Source organism: Odocoileus virginianus, chromosome 10 (genome assembly GCF_023699985.2).
Source record: "Odocoileus virginianus isolate 20LAN1187 ecotype Illinois chromosome 10, Ovbor_1.2, whole genome shotgun sequence".
NCBI classification, from domain to species: Eukaryota; Metazoa; Chordata; class Mammalia; order Artiodactyla; family Cervidae; genus Odocoileus; species Odocoileus virginianus.
In genome coordinates, this window is record NC_069683.1 from 61,418,059 (window position 1) to 61,437,492 (window position 19,434).

The 19,434-nt window shown below is 38.1% G+C and overlaps 1 protein-coding gene across 9 annotated transcripts in view; it reads right to left on the reverse strand.

Moving 5' to 3' along the window:
- Nucleotides 1–3,270: 3,270 nt before the first annotated feature.
- CCDC82 (coiled-coil domain containing 82) overlaps nucleotides 3,271–19,434 on the reverse strand; it is a 31,760-nt gene continuing 15,596 nt past the window's right edge. For 5 of the 9 annotated variants that reach the window (XM_020891899.2, XM_020891902.2, XM_070473660.1 and 2 more), the window contains 5 exons: nucleotides 18,530–18,622; nucleotides 17,095–17,219; nucleotides 13,980–14,150; nucleotides 8,285–8,470; nucleotides 3,271–4,532 (listed from right to left, as the gene is read on the reverse strand). In XM_020891899.2, coding sequence (XP_020747558.2) covers nucleotides 4,467–4,532; nucleotides 8,285–8,470; nucleotides 13,980–14,150; nucleotides 17,095–17,219; nucleotides 18,530–18,622 — 641 coding nt within the window. In that variant the 3' untranslated portion in view covers nucleotides 3,271–4,466. Of the gene's footprint in view, nucleotides 4,533–4,591; nucleotides 7,901–8,284; nucleotides 8,471–10,642; nucleotides 10,744–13,979; nucleotides 14,151–17,094; nucleotides 17,220–18,529; nucleotides 18,623–19,434 lie in introns of those variants that run through there. The other 4 variants (XM_020891903.2, XR_002313594.2, XM_070473661.1 and 1 more) reach the window with 4 other exon arrangements.

The window sequence follows — 19,434 nt, forward strand, 5'->3', positions numbered from 1 at the left end:
GGGCGAGCGAGGCGGCCGGCGCGGGGAAAGGGGAACGCAGAGGGCCTCCCAGCGGCAAGAAGTGGAGGATCCCGAAGCCTGCGCATCTCGGCGTCGGCGCGCGCAGCTCGCACTCCGGCTCGGCTCGGGCAGGAGAGGGGGGGGACGTTGGGGAAATTCCCCAACCTCTACCCGACTACTTCACCAGCCCGAAATGGTGCAGAAATTCCCGGCCAGGGGATGTATTTTCCCTACCAGACCTCCGTTACGCTCCTCCCCCACCCCCCCCGAGGATATCACTTTCATTTTTCAGTATGTTGTCTTTGACACCCCTGGGCACGCTAGCGAGAGCTGGGTGAGCACGGAGGAAATGTTCCTGGGTGTCAGAAAGGGAGGCGTAGGGTGTGTGCGTATTGGGGAAACAGAGGAGTGGGTGCAGAGAAGAAATTACATCGTTAGCTCCTACAGGGCAGGCGAGTGTCTGTCTACCTGCTCGCCTGTTTTGTCTGTCTCTGGCTAAGTCAATCTGGGTGATTACAAGCAAATCAGCAAGAATAAAACATGCTACCACGATGACATTACACATATCAGTTCTCAGAAAGGAAAAAAAAAACAAAAAAAAACAAAGACTTTTCTGAAAATACAAGATTCCCTATGACAAACCTAATGCAAGATCTGGGGCCTTCACGGTAGTCTGTTTACATATATAACAAGGAAAATCATTATGCAGCAGTCCAGTTTCAAGAAGTTCACTAACACAAAACAAATAGATCTCTGACACACACAGTTGTCTCATCTTCAGATAATTCTACCTTTAAGCTCTCAAAATGTATGTTGGATTCTGCTGATTACCAGTTATGGAGGATAAAATAAAGTGAGCACAGTATTACTCTAGTCAGGACCATATAGTCTGTTATGCTCATTTGGAAGTCATTTGGATTTGAGGTGTCAAGCAATGGGGCTTTAATTTAAACCACCTCTGGCATCTGTTACAAGATCCTGCTTCAAATTGAGCTGTGGATAGAAATGAATAAGATCACTGCAAACATTTTAAGCCTGGATTTATCTACAGTTTAGTTCTTGATAGGCTTGCTTACATTAGTTCATTTTCACGAATTCTAGAATGTTATTTTGGAATTTGGGACAACTGCATTCTGATGGAATGTAACTTTTTACTTTTCATTGGAACATACTGCTGTCTGTCCCTTCCAAGGCTGTTCCTCACCACTCATGGAGAAAGGCAGAAATATCTTTTTAAGGTATGCAAATCTGAAAGGAGAACTCTCTCATGAGGTGTCATTAAAATGTGAAGGAGTTCTGATCATTTTAGACTTGGTTTTTAAAAAGGTGTATTCATTAGACATTATCTTCTGTTACTATCAGCACTTTATATTCAGCAATCATATTTGATAAAAGAGAAACACTTCAATAAATTTAAACTTACTGTTCACTCTACAGTCCTGCAGTAGCATGACTTTGATTAACAGTTTTTGGTCAAAGCTGCTATTTCTAAATGATGTAAACTTTTATTTCTAAGCTAGACAAGGACACACCTTAAAAACTTGTCCAGCAACAATTTAATAAATTTTCCTACTATATTCTAGTGATGTAGGACACTCCTTTACAGCATCTTTTGTGCACATTTGCCCTTTACAGCCATTTCATTTCAAGCTGACATCATTATCATCCACATCCTCGTTTCCACTCACGTCACTACTATTTATTTAGTCACTGTTTCAGGCACAGTACTTTGCATGTATCTCCCTCAATCGACCAACAATCCTGAGGGAGAGAAATTATTAACCCCATTTATAAATGAGGAAACTGAGGCTTATTGAAAATAAACTATTTAACTAGGAAGTAACAACAGATCAGGACTCGAACTCAAGCCTAATTTCAAACCTATCCTTTCTTAACCACTGGACTTGCTGCCTCAGTATCAAGGGTGAAAAGAGTTACAGGGAAACCAGACTATACCCAGAATAGCTCAAGGGCTGCAGTTACACCTCAATCAACATGCTGGAGTCTAAGCAAGTCCTATAATACCTCCAAGAAACGAGTAGTGAATAGAACTACTCATCTGAGTATGAGAGCAGACAAGTGAGAAAATATGCTCAATTACGTCCAGCTGCCAATAAAATAAACTTTTTTTCCTTCTCTTCCCCTTTTATGGAACTGTTTCCTCTTTTATCCCTAAAGCTTTTATAAGAGCCCTACCAATTTTTTTAAAGCATTAGTTCATTTGTCCATCTGTCTTCATCATCTTTACTGTTCATAGCTACCTAACATAAAGCATTTAATGCCATAGTGATAAATGTCAAGATCTCAAAAGTTCATAGATAGGAGACTTGTAAGCTTACAAACTATTTTTTGTTATATAGAATCAGTGCTATCAAAGATGATGATGATAAAATAATACAGTACCTCATAATACCTACTAAAGTTAATTCCGATTTTTCAACATTGTTTTCTTTTAGACCACTTGCTTTTGGCCCCCTGATCCATGCTAATTCTCATTTCCTGACAGCCTGTCTCTTTGCAGTTCTTTTGGTGTAATCATGTACAAAAAAGTCGCTTGTACTCTCCAAACACCTACTGAAGAAGCTTGCTCCGTTGCAGTGACCTCAGACATCAGCAAAACTACTTATCAGCATTTCCTGATCAACAGTCAGAATACTGTTCTAACAAGAAAAATGTTTCAAGTCAACAAGAGGCATGACCTAGGGACTGAGTCAGCTGCCATAAAAAGTCCTTAAAGTCATTAGTGCTTTCATTTTTATAAATTAAGTGAATGCTATTTATAAGAATAGATAAATATTTTTAACGGTCAGTTGGTACGTTCACTCCTCAGTTGGTTCAAACTTGCCTGTAGTGTCACATATGAGAAATGATGCTCCTGAGGTCTTCAGAGATACTTTAGAGATCATTCTTTTGTTTTCCCTGGACTTCTTTTTTGACAAATCATTCACGATCTTCACCCTTCCCAACTGGCCATCACTTTTTCTCTAAACTCTGCCATATATCTTTTTGGATACTATCACTATATCTTCAACTTTCAACTGTACCTTCATATAGCTAAGGATTATTTCCATATAACAGACAAGTAAGAATACGAATAGATGTGTGATTTAAAATTTCTATTTCATACTTTTTAAAAAGGTATGCACTCTTCACATGAAAAGTCAGCAGCAGTATTTTTGCAACTTTATAAGTTCTTTCTACCTGTTTTGTTTACAATTGTAATAGGGATAATACTGGAAAATTAATTGTAGAAAATATTAAATCTCTATGTAAGGACTTAATACAATGCAATTTTTAATGTATATAATGAAGACCATTCCATGAACCACATAATAGATGAAGCAAAGCTCAACTGACACCTGAAGAAACAAGGATCTAAAATTCACAAGGAACTAGACCCTAACAGAACAGCACTTTTAAGAATTAAAGATACAGAATAGCCAGGGTCCATTTGTTCATTCTGAAACCATTTTACTTTATTATATTAAGGGAAAATTTAGAAGTGCAATTTAGAAGCAATGTAGATGCCAAAATGTGACTTTAAACTATTTTTGGCAGAATTTGTCTCTCTGAATTCTTCTGATCCTAGTAAATACTTTTAGGGGAAGAGTAATGGATAAAAATAAATAAAATACATCTTATTCATGTACCTGTAGACAAAATTGGACAGGAAAAAGAAAGAACGTTATGACCTATGCAAATACGTATCGTGAAATTATTCCTGAATGTAAGGATTGGAAGACTTTGCAGGCCTGAAATATATTTGTAAGGAAAACTTTGTAAAAGGGAAAAAAGCATTCCTCTACTTGGAATGGGTAAGCTATAGTCTGATTGTAATGCCAGAGAATTTAGTTGAACATAACACTGAGGCTTCTTCCATGGCCCACTGATTTAGATAATGATGGCAGTAAAAAATATGTTAGTGAAGACCATTTAATACTGCAGAAGGGTAATAAGCAGATCTGGGCAGGAATGCACATAGATGTTAATCTAAATACATTTTTAAAAAACATGGTTTTCTAATAAACTGACAGGACATGAACAGCTCATTCACTTGATAGTCATCTGATATAAAGGCATTGTTATATAACTTTAAAATACACTTAAAAGTTAGGCTTGTGTTTTCTATGTACAGTAGATAAAAGTTTTATTAGACTGCAGAATGTTGTTTCATGGAAATTAAGATAAACATGTTTCACACAAGACATTTTGCCATGAAGTGCAGTGCAGTTGCTCAGTCGTGTCCGACTCTTTGTGACCCCATGGACTGTAGCCTACTAGGCTCCTCGGTCCATGGGATTTTCCAGGCAAGAGTACTGGAGTGGGTTGCCATTTCCTTCTCCAATTTTGCCATGAAGCTATACATAAAATATATAAATATGTCACATGATACAGAGAAACAAGACTTGTGATCTTCACATTTACAGGAATTTACAAAATCTTCTCTGAAGGAAATGTGTTAAAATTCAGTCAAACTTCTCATCTTGAAAGTAATCCGCAAAATTGAGATATTCTTGAAGTTGTTCATATTTCTGTGTATACAATAAAAAAGCTAGTTATTTTACTCAAAGCAGTGAAGATAAACTAGGCCTTTTGAATCTACAGACAAATAGTAACAAGTTTATTTCATGGCAATCATGAACAAATATCTTTTTATTATAAACAGGGACTCAATTTCAAATAAGCATTTCTAATTCATAGAAAGCATTGGTAAGAGATCAAAATGAACATTATTATTAACTTCATAACTGTCTGATAAATTATAAGTTTTCTATTATCATATTTGTAGTAGAAGTGTATCAACTTCAAATAACTTATTCAATAAAAATTTGTTTAACACATAACATATATCAAATACTTTGCTAATGCATGCATGCATGCTAAGTTGCTTCAGTCATGTCTGACTCTTTGCGGCCCTATGGACTGTAGCCCGCCAGGCTCCTCCATCCATGGGATTTTCCAGGGAAGAACACTGGAGTGGATTGCCATGCCCTTTCCATTGCATTCCCTGCCTCTAAGGAGAACAGAGTTCACCAACGACAACCAATAACAAGGGGCATAAAGAAGTATAGACACTGCTGTGAGGGTTCGGAAGAGGGGTTATGGTTAGCTGAGGTGACCAGGAAGAGTGGCGTTTGAGCTATCCTAGGGAAAAAGACTTGGTAGGCGACCATCTGGTGGAGAGTTTTCTCTAGGAGACAGAAGTCCACAAAACAGTGACAACAGAAAAGTACGGAGTTTGACTGCAGTTCGAGGTTTTCCAGGGGAACTGAGAAGACTGAACCAAAGAGGTGGTCAGAGAATAAAAAGTATGAAATGTTAGGTTATAGAGTTTAGCAATAATGTGACAGGCAATGGAAAGCTGCCAAAGGTGTTAGGGCAGGAAACTGACACAATCTGAGGTGTATATATATATGTTTTTTTTAAAGGGTAAAACATCCAGTCTAGAATGGTTTGGCAGCTAGTCATGAGTCTACTATAATAATTTAGGTAATGAAGGCCTAAATCTGAGTGACAGCAATGACGATGGAGAGTAAAGACCAGGGCCGGACAAGAGGAGAGAGGAGCTGGGACGGTTTGGAGATTTCAAGGTTGACAGAGTTCAAGTGCTTCCTTCCGCTGAGGAGATGAACTGACCTAATAGTTTCTTAACTCTCCTTATGAGCTCTTCTTCTGCTTCCAATAAAAGGAGAGACGATGTTGATAACTCTGACGTTTATGGTGATAGGGACTGAGACCTGATGTTCCTATGGACATACTTTTTTCACTTCCTGGTGTTATGTGTTCACTACCCTATCCCAACAATCCTGTCTTCAACTGCCCTGGAAGTCCCACCATCAAAGGTACTCTCAAAGAAAAATTGTTTGTCAGCATTTGCCAGTGGCATATGACATTATGTTCTTCACTTCCAATTTAGAATGAGGCATGTTATTACTATTATATGTTATATATTTTGATTTTATCATAATTTTCCTATCATTCCATCTTTTCTTACACTTGAATTGCTCCTATCCTTTTAATATCGTTAGGTTAAAATCAGATCTCCTAGTTCAACTGTTAGGAGGAAGAATAAGAAGAATGAAGTCATTCTAGTTGGCAGGTCTTTGGGAAGAAATTCTGAGAGATCCCAAGATAATGGAAGAAAAATGCCTGGAGGAAGAAGAGGCAGGTAAGGGAAAAAGCGAGGTGTGAAACAAGCTGGGGGGACAGACAGGAACAGAGTTCGTACAGTGTGAGAGCGGAGGCTCACATGGTAACTGAGCGCTAAGGGCAGAGAGAGGCGTGGATGCGCCACTCAAGGAGCACAGAGCCCAGGTATTCTCAAGGTTCAGGAGAGCTGCGGCCAAGAGGAGGGCGTGCACCGCAGGAGCGCGGGCAGTGCTACTACTCAAAGGCAAACACATCTGACGGGGCGGCGGGGTGATGTGGAGAAATGCCAGGGCATCTGGTGAATTCTGCACTTTAATCGCTGCACAAAAAGCTACCTATGGGCTTACACTGGCTAATAAACTTCTTTGGTTTCTAGGAAATCTTTTGAGAATATCTACTGATAAATATTTTTAAAGTAGGAGAGCTCTCAAAAAGAAAATGAAGTTCTTTGGTATTTTATGTGAAAAAATATGCATGTTGTCCTAAATATGCACCATCCTGAAATACTTTCAACGCCCAATGCTGTGTTATTTTTTAAAGCATAATGTGACTCTTGGCTTTCTTAAGAATCTTTTTCTTCTTGCAGGTCCCTTCTGTTGTCACAAACTTTGTTAAGCTTTCTCTAAGGTATATGATTTGGAAATGCTTTTACTTTTTTCTGTAAGAAGTTTAATGTTCTTTCCCATATATAAAAATTATTATATAGTATATACAATGCAGGGTGATTTTGCTACACCTAGTACATAATTCTTTTAACTGGTGTCCCAAAGGTCTTTTAACTCCACTAAAGGGTTGGTTAACAGTTCAATGCATCAATAAATGCATTGAATTTCATGCACTTAAGAATTTCATGTCACTGAGGAAAACGAAGTTGGGACTTACTGGATAAGTGATGGCTCTTCCCCACAGCAAATGAAAATGCAGAGAGACGGATAGGGAGGAAAGAACTGTGAGTGAGAGAGAGAACTGGAAGCAAAGTAAAAGATACAAAGCTGAAGAGAGTAAAATGAAAGCAAGACGACTGAAGGGTCAAGATGTGGGGAGCAGGCAAGGAGATCCCCGGCTGGTGGTTTGTGGTGGGTGGATAACTGTCAAAAGGGAAACCAATCTTGATGTCATTCTCCGGCCCAGGACACCCCTGTGGAACATGTCACGTCCTAAGAAGTTCCTGTTTTGTTTGTTCTCATTTTCTTTCCCTTGGCTCCTAAGTTTATTCTCTAAGCTCTTTTTATTTTCCTCTTTTACAAATTTCCCGATGATATAAATAACCCAGGCTTTTTTTTTTTAAGATTAAATATACTGTTGATCTGAGTATCAACTCCTATCTGAGTCAATACCTGAAAATCTCCTATCTGTTCTCTCTTATACAGTCATGTAACTAGACTTGCTTTAGAAGACTGCAATCATGTTAGCATCCTTGCATTCTTTCCATGTACCATAACAATTCTAAAAGCTCTGTGAGTAGACCAGAGCTTATGAGCTGCCAGCAGATCTTCGGGAATCCAGTGCACTCTTCAAAATCCCCACTTTATCCTTGATATCAAATTTAGTGATCAACAGGATATGGGGGAATCAAAATCAGTGCCGTGGCCTGAAACCTCTGCATTCCCCTTGATCTTCAGTTAGAGTGCTCACTGCTCAGTCCCATGTCCTCAAGAAGAGGATGTGGGTGGTATTAGAACTGGCAGCCGAGATCCTTTCCTCAGACTGGCATCAGAGGCTTCTTCACTCTCAGGTCACAAGAACTGTTCTAAAGATAGGAAGCAGACAAGCAGAGGTGAGTCCTATACTTTGTCAAAGAAAATAAAGGGACTTAATATATATGTAAGGAAAACCACACATACATAAAAGTGAAAGGACAGAGGTCCTTCATTAAAGGACTGTATTACTCCTGATTAAAATTCATCTGATGAGCTAAGTGAATGCTTAGAACATCAGGGCACCTATTCAGGGTACGACAATGATAAGCGTGGAAGGAATGGGTGGAAGAAGAGAAAATACAAAGACAGGGAGAGCAGGAGAGGTTCTCTTTTAAAAGTCACTGTCTTCTATTCTCATAATTCACATCCTTTCGCTGATCAGTAGTAGGCTCCAGAACCTACTGAATGAAATGGTTCTTCTATATTCACCTTACCTCTCTAATCCAGCCACTGTTTCTTGACTGATTGAAAATTCTTTTCACTGTTTCTTTAACCTGTTCATCCTCAACCTCTTCTGTCTTTGCAATGGAGCAACACTCTTGGTACAGCTCGAATTTAAAATGTTTCAGTTTATGGTAAATTCTGGTTCGCTCAGCACAAATTCTGCCAACAGTAAACACCTAAATCAAGAAATAAAACATCACCTGCTATATGAAATGAATATATAGTAGTGAATATACAGCCTTTCTGGTTTTCAGATTTTCTTTAAAAGTAGAATCCATGCACCATTTTTCAAAATTTTTTATACAATAATTCCTTTACCTTCTTTTATTTATACAACCAGAATAACAAAAAAAGTGAGCAACTGCTGTTTCAAGTACTGAGTTAAGCACTGGAGACACAGAAATAAAATATGTGCCTCCTCTATCGGGAATTTATACTGCTGGGAGAAAAAACCAAATGATCACAAATCAACATGCCAAATGCAATGCACGAGAGGCAATCAAGGTACAGAGAAGGGACAATTAACACAATCCAGAAAGTAGAAAAATCTAAATTAGGTAATGTGTGAACTAAGTCTTTAGAAAACAGTTAGCCAAGTTTGGGAAAGAGGAGAAAGATGGCTTGTAAGGCAAAAGGACAACCATACCTCAAAGCAAGAAAAGCACGCAAGCTACTATACATACAGTTACTGAGGTAAAAATGCTTGAATTATGATAATTTTCTAGCTTATAAACCAGCAATCCCTAACATTTTTGGCACTGGGAACCAGGTTCACGGAAAACAACCCCCCTCTCCCCCCACAGACCTGGACAGGGGAATGATTTTGGGATAATTCAAATGCATTACATTTATTGTGAACTTTATTTCTATCATTATTACATCAGCTCCACCTCAGATATCAGGTGTTAGATTCTTGAGGTTGGGGACTCCTGTTACAAACAATATGTAAACTGAAACAGGCTCTCATACCAATATCAAAAATAGAGAGCTTTTAACCAAATATTTTTTTCTAAAATATTCTGCAAGTAAAAAATAACTTTGCGTTTAGTTATATTTTTTATCTTAATTAATGTGTGCTAAGTCACTTCAGTTGTTTCTGACTCTTTCCGACCCCATGGACTGTACCCCTCCAGGCTCCTGTCCATGGGATCCTCCAGGCAAGAATACTCGAGTGGCCTGCCATTGCCTTCTCCAGAGATCTTCCCCACCCAGGGACTGGACCTGCATCTCTTACCTCTCCTGCATTGGCAGGAGGGTTCTTTACCACTAGTGCCAGCTGGGAAGCCCTAATACTGGAGTGGGTTGCCATGTTCTCCTCCAGGGGATCTTCCCAACCCAGGGATCACACCCAGGTCTCCCACATTGCAGGCAGATTCTTCACCATCTGAGCCCCCAGGGAAGCCCAAGAATCCTGGAGTGGGCAGCCCACCCCTTCTCCAGGGGACCTTCCCAGCCGAGGGGTCAAACTGGGGTCTCCTGCATTGCAGGTGGATTCCTTACCATCTGAGCCACCCAGGAAGCCCCTTAATTAATGTGTCTGATGTCATTATAAACATTACTATTTTATTATTAGCAAACTGTAAAAATTTTGACTTCTATGTTTATGTGGACTTCTAGGATCTCATGATTAAGAATACTCTTCTTGTGAAGTCAACCATCCATTCATTCTCTTTTAGAATGTTTTGAATGTATACTTTGTTATACACACCTATAGCTAAAACTGGAAAACAGTGTCACTGCACTGACCAAATTAAATGTAATTGTACCTACATTATTTCACCCATTGTAGAAAATGCATCAGAAAGGACTTCAAACTTTATAACATGACCAATCTTGTTCTCATGGAGTAACCTCAGGAAATAGACAAACTTCTTCCTAACTTATGTATTTGTCTTTGTGTCTACATACATGATGGGTTATACTATCGTGAATTCAGTAAGAATGATATAGTTACATTATTGACCTATGCAACTTGTATTCTATCTGGCAAAGAACTGTGCTCTTTTTCTGAAGTCACACCATAGGGATCACACAGGCTATGAGGTAAATAAAAAATACAAAAGATGGCAAAAATGAATAAAACTTAAATATGATGGTCAGTAACAGTCGGCTTTGATGCATCGTCTTGTGAAGATGGCATTTGGGATATCTTCTAATGTTTCTTAAAAATTTCAAAATGCTGAGGAAAAGCACATACATATTTCTGTTTATGATTTGGGAAAATCTGTTTTTCAGATCATCGGAAACAATCAGGTATTACTGTTCATGGCTTGCTTACTCTAAGTATTGTTCCCATTGAAACATCTTCATCAAACCAGTCATATAAATTACAGTTCATTTGCCAATACCTTTGAGTAAAAAGATACCACAACAGTTGCAGTGAACTCTATGGGGAAGTCCACTTCTACCATTTAAGTAGATGATGCAGGAGAAATCTCCGATGGCTGGTCTGGATAAAATATGGTAGAAGAATAATATAATTTTTTGTTTTTAATACATTGTATTCTGTATTTCCACAAAACAAGAACTTATCTGTATAGAGATTTTGAGTTGGAACAAAAGGAAAGGAGAAGTGTTTAAGGTTTTCTATTTTAATTTCTTTTTCCAGTATGAAACAAAACTATCTATTGAAAATCCTTTTCATTTCTAATTCCTACCCTCTTGGTGTCTACTTTACATTTAGTTTATTGACACTGGAGGTCAATAAACCCAAAATTACCTTTAGAATATTCTCATACTATTTTTTTCCCCAAACATGAGCACATTTTATATGGAAGAGCCTAAATCACTGTGAGTAAGGCTTCGTAAAAGCAGTAAATAGTACACAGTTGCTGCATACACTGCAAGTAGACCTCTCCTTTCACCCCTTCCCTGTTTTAGTGTATTGTTACAGCCAACTATACCTTATGAATTAATGTATATAATACAACACAGCTTATACTGTAGCCTTCTATTTACATGAAGTTCTAAAAACAAGTAAATTAAATCTATATTGCTAGAAGAGTGTCCTTAAATGTCCAGAAATGTGTTTAGAGAGTACTTTTAATTAACTGATTGCATTTCTAAACAGTAAGGACACTACTTGGGGGAAATTATCTGGTGGTTCTGTGGTTAGGACACAGTGTTTTCACTGCCAAGGGCCCAACAAGTTCAGTCTCTGGTTGGGGAACTAATATCCCACAAGCCACACGGTGCAGCCAAAAGAAAAAGAAAAAAAAATAGAGACGCTAGTCTCACAAGATAGATAATATTTAAAAACGCCAGAGAGAAAGAGAAATGGCAAGTTCTGTGATGATTATCTCAAAGCAGATAAGTGATATATAAATGATAACTAATCCACTGTGTAGGGTTAGTATAGTTCTATGAACTGATCAATCTGAAGATAACTGAATCATCTCAGTTATCAGTGTGAACTAGGGGCCTGACACAACCAAAGATTAATCAGAAGCAAAGCTAAAAATTGTCATCAAATTTTCCTAAAGCAGAAGATGGTGACTGTGAAGCAATAGAAATAATCTGCTCTGTAATTTATTAGATACAACACGTGGAAATGTAAATTAACACTGTTTAACAAACTAAAGCAAGGAAATACAATGAAACATGCATTACGCACATTTTTAACAGGTTTTTAACACTGTGGGTAGCTTTTTGAGGTATTTCTTTAGGCCCTCATATACAGAGAAGCAACCAGTTCCTTAAAGAAATTAAAGTATGGAGAAGAAAAAGAAAATATCTTCAAGGAAAGAGGAAGGATGGGAAGAAATCTACTGTCTATTCCCAGATCTCTAAGAACACTGGGCTTCCCTGGTGGCACAGACGTAAAGAATCTGTCTGCAATGCAGGAGACCTGGGTTTGATCTCTGAGTTGGGAAGATCCCCTGGAGAGGGCATGGCAACCCACTCCAGCATTCTTGCCTGGAGAATCCCACGGACAGAGGTGCCTGGCGGGCTACAGTCCATGGGGTCGCAAAGAGTCGGACACGACTGAGCGACAAAGCACAGCTAAAACCCTAAGTGCAACAAGCTGAGTTAAGGGATTCTACTCCCTCTCGGCCTGTTCTCTGCATGGATGCATGACACGTGGTGGCTCGGATGGTAAAAGAATCTGCCTGCAGTGCAGGAGAACTGGGTTCACTCCATGGCTTGGGAAGATCCTCTGGAGAAGGGAATGGCTACCCACTCCAGTATTCTTGCCTGGAGAATTCTATGGACAGAGGAGCCATACAGTCCATGGGGTCGCAAAGAGTCGGACTCACTGAGCGACTGACACTTTCACTTTTCACCTTTTTTATTACACATGGCCATCTGCCTGAAACTTAATGCTTCTTCTCACTGGATCTTAAGTGTCTTGAGGAGTCTGGACAGACTCTGGGCAAAACTGAAAAACTTGTTAGTACTCCTGACTGCCTTTCAGATCGCATGTCTCTTTCCTCCAGGTGATTTCCTTCTTCTCTAATGCCCTTAGGTATCACCACAAGCTGGTGGTCCAGGGTTCTGATCTCAGTACCCTATCCAAGACTGTTGTAGCTAAAACTACAGCCACCCCTCACTCTCCTCAGGGGTTGCTTCCAGGACCCTCCCTGATGCCAAAATCCACAGCTGCCCAAGTCTTACATTTGGGCTTCTCTATCTGCAGATTAAACCAACCACAGGTGTAAAAATAGTATGGTTAAACCGTGAACAACATACACTTGAACTGCATGGACCCATGTAGATATGGATTTTTTAAAATAAAGATACAGTTGGTCCTCTGTATCAGTGGATGAGGAATCCACAGAGGGAAGTCCAGAGAAAGCTCTCAATTTTATTATTTTTTGTACTTGTAATCATTTTACAAAGAGTAAAAAAATAAATAGTAGTCTGCATCTGCATCTTTTTTTTTCTGTCTTCACATGCACTGTTCTGCTCTTGTTTATCAAATACTTTTCTTCAAATATTTCAAATATTTTCTTCTGTTTTGTCTATTCATTCAAAATTAATAGTACTTTAAATATACAGAGATGGTTCTAGGCTCTGAAACACTTCTGATGTAGTGTAAGTTGAAGCACAGTTTTCCTTCAAACCTCATTATTGGGGTGAATTTCAAAGTGTTAGTCACTCATTTGTATCCAACTCTGTGCGACCCAGTGGACTGTACCCCGCCAGGCTCCTCTGTCCATGGGATTCTCTAGGCAAGAATACTGGAGTGAATTGCCATGCCCTCCCTCCAGGGGATCTGCCCAACCCAGGTATCAAACCTGGTCTCCCACATTGCAGGCAGACTCTTTACCATCTATAGGCATCTTTAATTATTTGTTTGTAGATTGTCAATTTGGTAGATGATCTGCCCTAAAATTTCCATTGGGGTCAAATTCTCCTTGGGATTCAAAAAGGATTTCTGCCTCCTCTGGCTCAGTTACCTCCCTTTCATCCTTGTCCCCTCTCCCTCACACCCCTCACCCTCACCTAGTTTGGGTGAAGCACACTTAGACAATATGCACTGATTTCAGTACCTGACTGAATTTAGAGTGAATCTGCTGTATAATACACATTTTCACATTAAAAAATGGCACACTCTTTCCCCGTGCTCTTTTTTCTTTTCCTGGTGCTTTCTCCATTTGTGAAAAGAACTTAGGGTTAACTGTGCAGGCTTATTTAGTGAAAATTCTAATTTTTGAGAATTAAAATGAGGGGGGGGGAAAATACCTGTTTATCGTGTGACATGAAATCATCTGTCTCCATGGTCCTGGTGTTATACAGCTTTCCTGATAAATGCACCGAGTATGTACAGTGGCGATGCAGCCCACAAGCCTGGCAGGAACAGTTCTCAGGATTCTTCGGTTGGATACTTACACTAGAATAATTTTCTACTCGCTCCTGAAAATAATTTCAAAATGTAATGAAACTTTAAAGGATAAGAAAGACAACAACAAAATAAAACATAAGAGCCCAACCAAACTAAAACTAAGAATAGGAATCATAATAATAGAATAAGATGTAAGAGCAAAACACACTGGTATGTCTCACTTTAGTATTTAGCACACAGGAGGTGTTTGACAAGATACATTTAAATTTTAAAAATAAATTTATAATTTAGGCTGTTGAAAAGAAATCAGATGAAGAAAGAAACTAGCTTCATTTCTCTCAAACTTCTAAGTTACTACTAAGGTTTTAATTTACATCTTATCTCTCTTCTTATCTCCAGATGTTGTGATTAGTTAAAATAGGAAAGAATGAGCAGAAAAAAAATTCAGGATAATATAATTAAAAGATCAGTTCATTTAGGTTAATAAAAATCGAGAAAAAAACAAGATCACATTTAGTCTCCATTGCATGAATTATATTTTCCACAAAATATCCCAGAAATAATTCAATTCTCCTATAGTTGCTTACTAAAGTACTATGAAAACAAACAAGTTTGAACTAGGATTGCTAGGTTGCCAGTATTGCTATGGCCAGTCTAATAGCTGAGTTAGCAATGAACAAACAGAGAAAATATTTGGCATTCATAAATAAGCTTTATTAAGCTGTGAAATTACTTGTGCTTGAGCAGTTTTGCTTAGGCTCTAGGCCTGTGCTAGACACTCCTATTCTAATTAGTAGTGTGGATTAGCTTACCACAGTATCTGAGCTGCACACAATGAGCATATTAACAAGGTCACTAATCTGTATTCTCTATCAGCCTGACAGTAATTAAGTATACAGTGGAGTTTCCTTTTTACATTTATAATTCACAACAACATTGTCTTGTGCGTTTTAGTGTTTCTCTGACCTCATGGTACTTCATGACATGTGTCACTACGGGCTGACACTCAGAGTCAACAGGTGACTAGCCACCTGCCCCCTCCTGCTCCTCGGGAACTCACAGCCCAGCCCAAGATGAGAGTTCCGCCAGCCTGGCTCCCTGAATGACGGCCACTGACAGAGCGCCCCCGCCGACTCACAGCGAACACACAAGTGAAGAATGAACTCTGCTTAGTTAAGCTGTTGAGGTTTCCGTTGCTGCTTTACTTTGTCACATTATTTATTTTTCGCAGCATAACTTAACTTATTTTGAACAAGATCGTACTGAATTGATTATCTATGTGTCTAAATTTTTAAGCTAATATTATCTTGTAACTTACAGTTATTATTTCAACAGTGGGTTATCCAAATTCCACATAACCTATCATAGTATGCAAAACATATTACAGCAGAATTGATGGGCTTTGAAGTCTGAGAAACCCTAGACCTAAGGTTTGTGCTTGGTTCAAACAATGGCCTGACTAATATTAGCTGTGTAACCTTACATTATTCAGTTTTTCTGGGTCACAATTTTCTCATTTCTAAAATAGAGGAAATAGTAGTACCTTTCTTGGGGGGTTACTCTGAAGGTCAGATAAGATATTTTACTTTGCATATAAATTACTTGGCAAAATTAAATGATCAATATGCTTTTATTTCTATTAAAGACAACGATATATATTATACCATATCTTAAAAGTTGTGCCATGTACTTTACCTTAAAAATTAGTAAATATTTTCCTTTAAAGTGGGTAAGTATTTTCTCTATCAGAGGAAGAAACTGGAATTCATGGAAGTTAAAATCACTCAAAGTCAAAAAGAAATACATGGTGACTCTAAACTCAACTGAGTGAAAGTCACTCAATCGTGTCCGACTCTTTGTGACCCCATGGACTATCCAGTCCATGGAATTCTCCAGGCCAGAATACTGGAGTGGGTAGCATTTCCCTTCTCCAGGGGATCTTCCCAACCCAGGGATTGAACCCAGGTCTTCCACATTGCAAGCAGATTCTTTACCAGCTGAGCCACCAGGGAAGCCCCCTAAACTCAATCTATCCTCCAAATTGAAGTCTTCTCTTTTTTTTTTTTTTGTAATCCCATAACTGTCCCTTAAACCTAAACCATCTGTAGCTAATTTATCTTCAAGTAATACAAGCCTGAACAGGCACTGGATGAAGCCAAATCTCCTGACACAAATGAGGTAGAGTAGCTAATGATTTAGGTGCTAGAAAGACTATATGGAACTTGAACTTCTACTATCTTGCCTTTTTCTTCTTGCTAATTATTAAAAGATAAAAAGTTAGAAGTAGGGAGGAAAAAAAGTCTTGTAAATCATATAAGACAGCCTGTACTATTAGAGATGATAAAACAGAAATCTAGGGGGATAACATGGAATCAATTAGATCTTATAAATTAAAAAGAATATTCTCCTAAATTGATAGAATTACAAAATCTTAAGGTGGAGAAAGATGTCAAAGACCACGTAGGTCAGGGCTTCCCTAATTATATTATGGGAACCAATATCCTAGAAGGTAATAATAGGTATTTTATGAAAAGGAGCCTCATAGTAAAACACAAATTTGAAAGTATTATATTCTATATTGCCCTCTAGAAGACTTACAGTATAAATTCACACATTAATGCTTCTTGAAAAGCCCTCCAGCAGTTAAGTTAAACCTACTGTTTCTCGACCTTCTTTAACAGTGGAACTCTTTTTACTGAAATAGTTAACATCCTGTGAGACAAGTTCCTCATTTTACCAGATGGGTTAAGCCCTAGAGATGTTTTAAAGTTATCATTTATAACTACTTAATTATTGGATAGATATAACAAGTGGGAATGATTAAAACAATTATAACCTTAGAAGAGACAAGAAACAAGCTGATTATCTAACAAAGAAAAATGCTAATAATTTAGAAGATTAAATTTAGAAGATGAGTTAAAGAAGTGTGACTGGTTACTGAAATCCCGAGAAGACTGCCACTTCTATCCCACCCCACCCTCAACCAGAGGTTCAAAAACAAGTAAAACTGTATACCTTGTATTGCTCTTTCCAACGACTTCTAGAGACTAAACTCTCTAAACGAGGCTGAACAAAGCGGTTATCCAAATAATGAAGAGAAGTCAACATATCTTGTGCATACGATTTCTGCCTGGTGCCATCTGTTCAGGGGGACAATAACAACACCAACAAAAACAATCACTTTGCCCTTATAAAATATTTAAACAATGGAATAAAGATTTCTTCCCATAGCTTTAAGCAGATACTTGGTTGGTTGATTAGAAACATTTTAAATTAAAAAAAAAAAAGAAAATCATTCCATCAGAGTATTAGGGAATGGAAGAAACCACACAGGCCCTCTAACTGTTCCCTGAACACCTCAAACTTATTCTTTTCTAAGGCTCTTTACACTTGCTGTGCTCTCTGCTAGATTCATGCATTGCTTCCTCCCTCACTTCATTCAGGTTTCTGTTCACAAGATAACACTTGGGAGACCTTTTTGAGCAATCTAACACAGACTTTCCTGTCCTATATACTCTTGATCTCCTTATCCTGTTTTGTAATTTTTCAAGAACTAATCCCTAGCTGACATCATATCATATTATATATTTGTTTACTCATTGTCTGTCTCTCCCAACTTCAAGAGAGACTTCAAGCAACACAAGGGCAAGATCTGTCTATGTCATATAGTTACTGCCGTATTCCTGCAGTTTTTCTCAAATAATGCCTGGCCCTTAGTAGACACTCAATGGATATTTGTTCAATCAAGTTTGAATGAAATCTTGCTTAGGCATGTAGGTAGATATTCAGCATTATTTATAGTCTTTATTAAGAGCCAGATTCTGAGCTAGATGCAAGGGGTATGTATATAGAAAGTATGGTTCTTCCCACACTCTTGAAGAAGGGAGGAAGGCAAAAATACAGTTTCAATACATTTGAGAAGTGCATATATATCAGTGCCACCATATTCAGGATAACAGCATAGATGAGGGAGTGAGAAATATTAAGTGGGTCACAGATAACGTTCATAGTGGAAATTACACTCGCTTAGAAAATCTAGAGTAGAAAAGGATTATACTCTAATGAGAAACAGCAAGGCACAAAAGCATAAAAAAGCATATAACTTTTGGTGAAATTAAAGGAGCTTAGCGCTTAGGCTGGGACAATGCAAGTATGTTGTTACCCTATTGCTTTATTAATATATGCCCTATATCCTCAAGTTTACTGTGGAACTCTCAAAGGAGAGGGAAAATATTTCTTTTGTACTTTCACATATCACAAATAATAAACACTAACAAGTTTGCGATGTGAATGGACTTTTGGTGTAGCTGATCCTAGACAGAACAATTGGAGGGCCTTAAGATTGGGTATCCTTAGTTTTATTTAATATACACATACAAATATAGAACAATAAGATTGTTTAAAAATTGGAAAAAAAACCCTGATTGCTCCATTTATATTATTAACTTACCATATAATGTTCCCAGAAAACATTCATCTAGAGCATTGATCAGAAGAGCCTTCACAACTCTTTCAAAGTGAGTATAGTGGTCACTAAAAGAATCTGAAATTAATTTAAAATAAATATTAGAATCTGGCAGACAAAACAGTTATCTGAATACAATGGGTTCCCTTCTCCAAGGCTAAGAAATTAATGCTATAAATTGAAATTGCTTAATTATTCTAATTTTCTAGCTGGCTCAGTGATTTGCCCAGTCACTGAGAAAATCTCCATTTTCCAGATTTACTGACTTATAATCCAAAGTTTCAAGTTCTTATTTCAAATCATCTTCACTTTTCAAACTTATTAAGGGAAAACTATTCAGGTAATATTAAGATATTTTGTAGAAAAAATCAAAATCATCCCCTATGCACTCAAATTTAATTATCAACTTGACAATTACAGCAAGGAAGAAAACCTCTAACGGCAGATTGCTCAGTATGTGAATGAACTCCTCTCTTACTCCTTATCTCTAAAATATGTTACATATGAAATTGTTCAGGAAATTGCTACCCTAGCCAGAACCACAATGGCTACAAAAACTCAATATCCTTTCTGATGTCACAGCTTTAGGATTTTCCACATCAATTAAGAAAAGTTATGTCTCCTCTTTTTCATGCCAAACTGAGTTAGTGGGAAAGTAGGCTTTTACTTTCCCACTAACTCAGTTTGGCCCACGGAATCATCTCTTGTGGTGGGTCAGGCGAAATGATGAGAGAGAAGGTTCCTACTGTTTCCCATTTCTCTTGGGTCAAGGTTTACTATGGCTGTGGAAGTGTTCTCTGTCAAACACGACCCCTTCTTTGATCCAAGCTGTCATCAAAGAACACCTGTCCCTGCTCTGGGCATTGTGAAGACATTAACAACTGCTTGAG